Below are 10,153 nucleotides of genomic sequence, written 5' to 3'. Positions count from 1 at the left end.
TGGACAACCAGAAATAAACCTATTCGCTCCCCAATTCAAGAGGAAGACCGCATTGTTCCTAACAAAGTCCCAAACCACACTAGCAGGAGGTCACAGTAGAGTGGAACAGATGGAATTACATTTACCTTTTACTGCCACCCACTAACGAAGGTTACGCTTCAAGTGGTGTCTCACAGGACATTTCAAGGACGAGTTTGTTGATAGCTCCCTTATGGAAAGCTCAACCACAGACGAGTATGTTGACAGCTCCCTTATGGAAAGCTCAACCATGGACGATTATGTTGATAGCTCCCATATGGAAAGCTCAACCATGGATAGTTGCACTTCTCAACTGGTGACTGCATCCAGTACCATTGGGACACAAAATAATTCAGAATGTGAATTTGTCACAGTTCATGAACTGCATGAATCTTCATGTCTTTTTATTAGTCTTAGCATTGGGATTTAGAGTATCCAATCGGCAGCTGTGACTAGATCTTCAGTTTTGACATGTTGAAGCCGTTTCCTAAGCCCCTTCACCCTTCGTTTCTGGCTAAGAATAAAAGACCTTCACACAAGTTAGATCCTGTGAGTGTGCCTTCTTGGTTAAAGGATCCTTCACATCACTTTCTCTGTCCTCTTTCTGCCCTTAAGAAACACATGAACTCCTTTAGTTGTATTTGTGATAGACTTTGGATTAATCCGCACAATAATAAAATTTGCAATACTTGGGATCTGTCGAAAGTCATTTGTCAAGTTATTAAAGAAGCGGTTCCAGGATCTAATCTCATTGCACATCAGGTTAGAAGCTGGGCATCTTCTATAGCTTTTCTGAGATCCTTTGACTTGACTAAGGTTCAAAGTTAAGGCCAGTAGGCTTCTGATAGCTCATTCGTTAACAGGTATTTTTCATTGAACATTCTTAATGTGCCCTGCTTGGCAATCACTTTATTTTAATGTTATATTTCAAGGTATGATAAAATCTTTATAATTATTTAATTGGGGTGGGTTTTCATATAAACAAGTTCAGTTAAGAAATATATATATATATATATATATATATATATATATATATATATATATATATATATATATATATATATATATATATATATATATATATATATATATATACTTATTTCAGGGTATCCCCATTCCTTGTCTTATGTCATATTCCTTTTCTCCCTCCCCATTCCCTTTCATTACAGTATGTTAGGAAGAAATATTAATCAACCAACACAAATCTCCAGGTGAATCTTCATTGATCTCATGTTTACTTGTATTTTTTCTTGGAGACAGATAACTAGTTTTCTTTTTAACCCTTTCTGTATTTACTTTTTATGCAAGCATTCAACAAGAGGTTGAAAGAATTGAAAACCCTATTTTTATGACAAACAGTGGTGTTGTAGCTTCACTCCCACATGGTAATAATAATAATAATGATAATAATAATAATAATAATAATAATAATAATAATAATAATAATAATAATAATAATTTTTCTTTCCTTTTGCAGGAAATACTTTTTATATGCCAACTCGAATGGCATGAAGCATTCTACACTCCCACTGCACTTCATAAAACTAGGGTTTTCAGTTCTTCCAATCTTTTACTTTTCAAATACATTTCGGAACTGCTCAATATTGGCCCTTTGAATATATGGCTGACCCCTTTTCATGTTTTATTACCTTCCCTTACACGCTGTTTGGAGGTTACTACTTACTTGGTTGCATTTGAGATAGCTTCTGACATGCCATGCTCTTTATGGAAGCAGGCAATGATGGCCTTTTATGCACGTTGCATGCAGCCATTTTCTGCTAGTGACAGAAGGAATTTCAACTTGTTATTAAAACGAGAGCAAAGGGGAAAGGGGGCAGAGAGAGAGACTAAGAAAAGTAATGGATGGAATCCATGTTAAGACTGTTATAGTGATAAAGTGCTGAGCAGTTGAGGCCCAGTAAGTTTCCAGGAAAAACATGTTTCTTTCAATCTAAATAGGATACTGTATATCATACAGTTTTCCTTGTTATAGCACAGACTGTGAACAAGCCTCCTTGTAGGTAAAATATTGCATGAAGTTAAATGTAAAACAGAAATCCATGTTGCATATTATTCATATTCAAATAATGTTCTGCACTCCTTGTGTACTACCTTTTATAATATTTCACTAAAGAATGCCTTAACATTTTTCCTTATATATTGTTTTATATGACTCAGGAATCAGAATATAGGAATAGAGGAACCTTTACCAATGTATTCCAATGTACGAAGACTGAGGCCCAGTGTTATTCGAGATTTCCTCTGCCTTGGGCCTCAGCCCTTGCCTCAACCAATTTTACAGTCTCGTCTTCTCCCTCTTTACTTTTCCTTTTCCAACCCCTTTTCCTGTCCAGTTCCTGAGAAGGTAGAGCTGTGATGAATGAATAATAGGCTGGCTTTGACCATTGATGTAGTATTCCTCTGTTGAGGTACTTATCTCTTGCCCTTATTACTGCTATTACTACTACTGCTTTATCCTTATTGTCTGACTCCCCACAGTACTACCTCACTCAATACCAATCCCTCTTCTTATCATCCTTTTTTCTTCTACTACTGCCACTAATACAAACCCTTTGAATGCTCTTCTTTGCCCAGTTAAGGGGATTGATTAATAGTGATCCCCCACCAGCCCCTTATTCTTACAACAATGTCTTCAAAAGCAAGAAAGCAATATCCTTCTACAGCCATCCTGATCATTATTGCCTTGTCACAGTTACACAGAGCCATAAGCTCAAGCATTATGTACCATTTCACTGGCAAACCTATTCCTGCCCAGCCCCATGCCAACCTTAATATTTGTACCGGAACTGTCTCCATCTCCCCGACAGATTGCCTTGTCTTTGAGAAGGATTGTTCAGACTGTGGAGACGATGCTTGCCTGCCTCATTGACTATTATGCTACATTATGCCCATGAGTAGCTTCTGTAAGGCCTCCACTAATACTTCGAAAATTTCTTTCCATGCCCTGTTCTACCAGGTCGACTCCTCCCCCATCAATTTAAAAAATGTTGGCATCTTGGCCACCCTGCCAAACACTGTTTCTCCACAGCCCACTGCCCTTTGTGTGCCCAACCATGTCATGATGGTTTAAATTGTTTTGTGCTATTACACATATGTGCCAGTTGTGATGTCTCCCATAATGTATTTTATAGGGGCTGCCCTTCCCAAACGTTTGAGTCTGAGGTGGCAATTTTAAGTTTCAATTCTGCCTCACAGGAAATGGGACAAGGTTTTTCTCTTGCTCCTTACTCCAGTGTTGTCTTTTGCTTTCCCCGATACCTACCCCTTCTCCTTCTCACTCTGTCCATCACATCAGACAATCTAAACGCTCTACCTGACCTCCTACCACATCCTCTCCTACACCTACCTCTTCCTCTTCTCCACAGATATCTGTCTCCTCTTCTACCCCTCATAAGAAAACAATTTCTCAGACCTACTCAACCAATCCCCTTTCAGAAACACTTGAGGACATTATCTATCTAATCATTGCCCAAAATAACATGCCTATCCCTCATTTACCATCTAATTTCTCTGCTCTGATTCCTTCTACATTCAGTTACTGTTGACATCCATCATCCTCCAGCTCATTGCACAGCGTGTTTCATTAAATGTGAATGACTGGGAACAGTTTGTTTACCCTATGCTTGTACTCCTAAATGTTTAGAGTGCCTGTCCTTTGAAAAAAAACAGCTACACACGGGTCACCTATGGTGCTCACAACACATCTATGAGTGTGCATGCAATATATCGATTTTATAGACCATTGAATATTTTTATATTTGTATTTTATGTTATTATCTGGTAATACACCTATTTTTTGTATGGGAACTGGGCCTTATTAAGACAGGGTTGAGGATAACTTACGTTACCACATCCTTTTGAGATGTAATCTTTTGTCTTAATAAACATGTCAAAGTAAAAGTAAAAGTAAAAGTAAAAATAAATAAATAAATAAATAAATAAATAAATATATATATATATATATATATATATATATATATATATATATATATATATATATATATATATATATATATATATATATATATATATATATATCCCTCCCACACCCCATCCCACCTTGCTCTATCTGCACCACCCCTCTTCCTTCCCTGTTACCCCTTCCACTCCCTTCTGGATATGCACATGGCTCCCTTTTGTCACAACAGTGTCTTTCCCTGGACTACCCCCTTTCTGACATTCCTCCTGAAACTGGTATTTGATATAATTGCCTGTAACCTCCCCCCCCCTTTCTCTTTTTGGTAATCCCTGCCTTACTCCACAGTCATCCCTGCAGAATCCCACACTCATTACTTTGACAACTTGTTTTCTTTCCTTGCACACACATGTTATAAATCCTCCATTTGAAGGAGCAGTCACACTACTCTATTCTATCCAGGGATCCCAAGAGTGATCGGGATGCTTCCCAAGCTGTAATGGGATCTGAGAAGTAAATTCCTAGCCAATACGGAACTGCTGCATAGGTATTTCATCCCAATCCAGACCAGGAAAGACTACATAAAAAAATACAATATAATTAGTGGTAAACTAATTACTTAATATCATAAAAATTGATTATTATATAATGTTAAAAACAATCTATTTTCTAAAAAATAAGATATATTGCATTGAACAATGACGTTTCATTAAATTTTAATTGATAAATCAGATAACTTTCATTTGACCAATGAACATAACCATCAACCCATTATGACACACTCAAAACATGGTGGTCTCTTCATAAGTTTAAACCTTGTTGGATAACATAAGAGCCAAAAAGCTTTTTGCGGAACACCAGTCATAAGGCTTATAAAAGCAGGAATTGGAAAAAAACCTTGATGTATGAAATAAGGAAGGTATTTTGTCATTAACATTGTGAACGCTGGACTGAGAGGATACTATGTGTAGTGTGACCAATTCCATGCTGTAGCCTACCAGACTTCAGTGAAGACCAGTGTGACCGTCACTTGGTCTAATCACCCCTAACCCCCCTTCTTTCTCGCTATGGATTGACAGTGGTATATTTACAGAAATTAAACACTAATCATTATCTTTTAATAATATATTATGAATATTTTTGTAATAATCATAATCACTACTAGTTTTCTTCATGCTCATATTGTAAATATGGACTATAAAGTCTTAACTATTATATTTTACATTTCTAAACAAATGAATGTTGTATGTTTACACAAATGTATAATTTCTACAGTATGTCAGTAGGTACAGATATTGATTTTAGTTAATACTGTATTTTGCATAAGTATATAGATATTATGAGTGTATTGGTTGGTTTATGTATTTTACCTTTACATGTACATGTCTGTATTCTAAATATCAGTAGGTCTGCTTACATAACCTTTTATTTATAATTTTTCTTCTGAATATCATTTGCATGAAAGAGAAAGGAAGAGATAGTTGTTCATACGAACTAATGTGTAATTGGTAATCACATCCACAATTATGGTTATTAGTAGTTGATTGTTTGTACATACCAAATACAGACGCATCTAACTTTTTAGGTATAATGAAATGCCTTATAATGAGAAATCTTTATTTCATATTACTGCCTTATTGCATAGATGATAAAAAGATGTTAACATGAGCTGGGAACAGACTGCACAGTGCTATGTAAGCTCAACCTGTTTCTGTGGTAAACATTTCTTTTTTATCTATTTGTTTCATCTTTTATTATTATTTTGTGGATGAGCTGTTAGTCTGTTTCATGGTTTGGTATAGATATTTGGATCAACCACTTAGAACATAGCTTCATGTTATGTATATTTATATATATATATATATATCTTTTTTTTGTCAGTTTACCATGAAAACGTGACTAAACATTATGCTGGGATAGATGGCCCCTGGTTTTCAGCAGTAACCGTCCATGGTACACATGCCTGCTAATCTATTATGGAGGCTTTTGGGGATGCATGGGGGTCAGGTGTTATGGGGAAGATAGCTATATCACCTTCCCTTTGTTCAGGGGAAGTTACAGTATGGCAGTATACACAAAGTTTCAACAAGTCTCTGTCGGCAATATCCAAACACTGTTTTTAGAACATTTCAGAACTGCAATACCCTTTGGGACTATTAATAAACAAATAAGGCTGAAGTCCCATATTGCACAGTGCTGAATTCATGGTGGAAAGTAAGTTTTAATTATAAAATAATGCCCTAATTATGCTTAACCTAAGAGAAGCATTTGATCATCATCATCATCCAACAACACCATAGAAATGCTCCTCTAAATTCTATAATGAATAATACAACCCTACGAAAATTATTGTTTCAGAATCAAGAGGTAAAATCCATAACAATAACAGATGCATTATAAAACCTTCTTAATCCCAACATGGAAACTCCTAAGAATAATTCATACCCACAGATTGACAAAACAAATATTAAACAATCACTTTAAGCAATCCACCTAAAAATTAAGATAAAATCAAAGGTTTTCAACAAGCAGTCATGTTGGTTTGGATTAACAAGGCTTTTTGTAATCAAGCAATCAACAACATGAACGGTAGACTCTATGGATAGTGCTCTATCAAAAACAAATGGCTTAGGCCTGCACATAATACCAATAGGAATCTGATATGCCAAATAGACTTGGGGAAAATATCTAGCCAACTAATTAATAATAGTATGCATACTATTACATTTATTGGAACTGTAAAACTGCAAATGATCATACTGTATATATACACACTGCAGTAAAACTCACAATTGGCTGAATAAATTGGATGTATACATAATCTAAATAATCACACCCAATCAAGGATATGAACACAGCTTGAGATAAGACTTATTGAAAGTTAAGTGTGCAACCTTAAACTGTATACATTTCTCAATGTTACACATAGGTTAAACAAGATTTTTTACCTCAGACATTATAACAGCATTTTTTTTCTCTCTCACTTTTACATCAAAGACAAATCTTTGCAAATTTAATGCAGGTGCAGATCTTTACTTATCCACCTCTAGAACATCTATCAAGTCTACTCGGTTCAGATTCCTTTTTTTTTTTGTTTCAAATTCTAGGGAAGGGTCTATTAAGGTTTTAAGTTTCATTATCATGTCCATTTCAATCAAGGGATTTACAAGAAAAAATATGATTAAAAAAATAAATAAAAAATCACATTACCATTCTTTATGTGGGCACAAGGCTATTTTGAAACTATCTTAAATTTCTAAAGGCCACACATTGGTGCAGTATCAAAGATTACTTCTTTTCTGCCTTACTCATAATCTGTCTGTATATATGATAAGTCATTAAGAGTCCCTGTGAGCATTTACAAATTAAAACTGATCATATCAAGCATCTGACACAGTCACATGGCTTAAAAAGAAAATTACAGGAAGCCTTTGTAGTAAGGACAATTTCATTTTCATGATGATACAACTTATACAAACATTGCAGCCAAGATTTCTTAACAAATATGTCACAAATATACGTCTTGCAGAACTGCCCTTCATTCACAACTATTAAACACCAAAATTGAAAAATAAAAAATGTAACAGTTCTGGGTATTACTTAGATGGCAAAATGGTGAGTGCTACAGTTCCCCTTGCTTCTTTCAGAATATATACTGCTTCTGCATGGGTCAGTCCAGCTAGTGATTCTCCATTCACTTCAAGAATCTGATCTCCACGCCTTAGGGATCCTTCACGAGCTGCGGCACCACGTTCAAAGACACTCTTCACATATATAGGCAAATCACCTAAATTGGAGCCGAAACCTCCAACGATCGAGAACCCAAGACCATCATCACGTCGCTCCAGCAAGATTGTCCTGATACCTGATGTTTCCTGGGGTTCCTTTGGCTGAATTTGCTGCTGTTGCTGTTGCAGGGGTGGTGTCTGGGGTGGCAGGTGGTGTGGCTGGATGAGCGGAGGCAGATGTGTGCGGGGGATGGGGACAGGGGGTTCTGGCGGGACTTTGGTGCTACCCTCAGGGGAGCTGTCACTTATTGTCACTGGCCATGTGTTATTCCTGAAACAGGGTGCATGAAAAATGAGACTGCAGGTACAAGAATGAAGTAAGGCTCGTTATTAATGTGCAAAGGTTAAAAGGGTAATGATAAAGATAAATGTAAATGTAAATAAGAGTAAGTGTAAGTTTTAGTGTAAATAAATGTAAATGTATGTAAATGTCAATGTAAATGTAAAATAAAAAGATAGAAAAGTGTGAAAAGTCTATACTAATACAAACCTTTACTTCCTGTGTATGCCATGAAAATACAAAATAAATATTAGGTATCTGCTAATAATATTTGTCTGACATTACATCTCATTGTTGCTCAACTGGAAAAGCAATTTTTTTATTTTTAAAAAGTTTTAAACAGTTTAACATAAATCTGAGAGCCCTTACGCATTGTTATTGGAGTTAGCTTTCTTGCCAGCCTTAAGTCTTCCTAATTTCATACTGACAGAACCTGGAGCACACTTGAGGATAGCAGCTGCCTGCTCCTGGGTAGCCTGGCGAAGGTCTTTATCATTCACTTCAAGGATCTGGTCACCTTGCATGAGGCGGCCATCACTCTCAGCTACACCACCCGGAACCTAGAATGTTGTAATTGAAAAGTAAAGCTTAGTTTTCCTAAAAAGTCCATATTAGGATGGTGTAAGGATGGGTAGGAAACACATATTCTACAAAACCCACAAAGTATAATAGTGAAAGGTTATGCTATACATAATATTTGAACTCACCACATCAGAGATGAAGACACCAGGGCCGTTCTTGCGTCCAACTATAGAAAGTCCAAGACCCTTGCCAGACTTCTTTGTGAGTTGGACGGTGATAATATCATACAAATCTTCTTCCTTCTGGCTTCCCTCTTCACGGTAAACAACCATTTTTACCTAGAATTCATGACCAATGTTACTGACATTTGAGGGTATAATGCTAAGAGGCTTGTGATGACAAAAAAAAAAAAAATAAATAAAATAATTTAGTATTATTTCTGTTCTAGACTCTCAGTTATAAATTGAATTTCAAAGATATTTGAGAATGCTTCTTATTAGTAATTATGAGGATGATAAGAAAATGGTGAAAATGGCAAAGAAAAAACAGGATGACCTTCCCTATTTGGAGTGACCTTTTTGCACAAACAAATATGCTTGGTTTATAGTCCGTGTGTGTGGGCTGCTGTGTGTCATTAAGATATGAAGCATGTTTTGGAATATATAACAAAGAATAAAGGAAATGAATTAATATCACTAAAATGTGAAATATGAAATTCTAACATGAAAATCTATCCTAAATGATATTAAATTCTCTGGACTTGTTTTAGTATGAAACCATTAAGATTCATACTATGCATAGTATGTAACTTCCTGAATAGAAGAATATACTGTTTACATAAAAATAACTGAATACAAAGCCTTATTAGTTCTCTAGCAAAAGGTGAAAAATTATAAGGATAACAACTTCAATTCTATCGGCCTTCAGGATGGGTTTTCCTTATTGTTTAAGAAAGTGCTATTATTGTACTTCTCAAAATGTTATTTTTACCATTCATTCTGCTAGGATGGAAAGAACACTACCAATGACAGTTACACTACTGGACTTAAACACAGCTGGGTTCTATTCAATTTTCCAATTGGCAACCTAGGGAGGAATAGCAACCTACAGACTTGTACAATGCTATTGACAAATAAGTTAATATATAGATATCTTATTTACAAGCTAACACTTACATATTCAAGACCTATTCTAAGACTTTCTTACATTTCTTTAAGTAAATATGGGGATATTTTTTTATTTTTGTTTTTGCTTAAATTAGCTCCATGAAATAACTGACTGATTTTTGTATTATCTATAGTACTGGACTTCTAATGTTTTTTTTTCCAAGGAAGGTTGGTGTGTTAGGGAAAATAACTCTTGTTAACTTTACCTTCTCCTTATCCTTTATAACATGCAAAATGAAGAAAATGTAAGTACAAGTTTATGAAAAAGAAGTGTTCCTAGATTCCAACTTAGAATGTAAAAGTACTAGGTGAAAAAGAGATGTTAAAAATCAAAAAGATAATGGCATAAAATGAGAAAATTCCTGAAATAAGAATATTTTGAAATAACCAGGCACAAACATACACAATAAACATATGAATTCCTTTTCCTTTCAAAGAAACT

The 10,153-nt window shown here is 35.3% G+C and overlaps 1 protein-coding gene across 16 annotated transcripts in view; it reads right to left on the bottom strand.

Moving 5' to 3' along the window:
- Window positions 1–5,555: 5,555 nt before the first annotated feature.
- Window positions 5,556–10,153, bottom strand: part of LOC113804292 (multiple PDZ domain protein) — a gene marked incomplete at its 5' end in the record, with an annotated part of 877,687 nt that continues 873,089 nt past the window's right edge. For 12 of the 16 annotated variants that reach the window (XM_070137891.1, XM_070137893.1, XM_070137894.1 and 9 more), the window contains 4 exon segments: window positions 5,556–8,014; window positions 8,393–8,583; window positions 8,731–8,883; window positions 9,918–9,929. In XM_070137891.1, the coding sequence (XP_069993992.1) occupies window positions 7,552–8,014; window positions 8,393–8,583; window positions 8,731–8,883; window positions 9,918–9,929 (819 nt within the window). In that variant the 3' untranslated portion in view covers window positions 5,556–7,551. 16 annotated transcript variants of the gene reach the window in all.

The sequence above is a fragment of the Penaeus vannamei genome, chromosome 23 (genome assembly GCF_042767895.1).
Source record: "Penaeus vannamei isolate JL-2024 chromosome 23, ASM4276789v1, whole genome shotgun sequence".
Classification (NCBI taxonomy): domain Eukaryota; kingdom Metazoa; phylum Arthropoda; class Malacostraca; order Decapoda; family Penaeidae; genus Penaeus; species Penaeus vannamei.
This window is presented reverse-complemented; position numbering and strand designations above follow the sequence as displayed.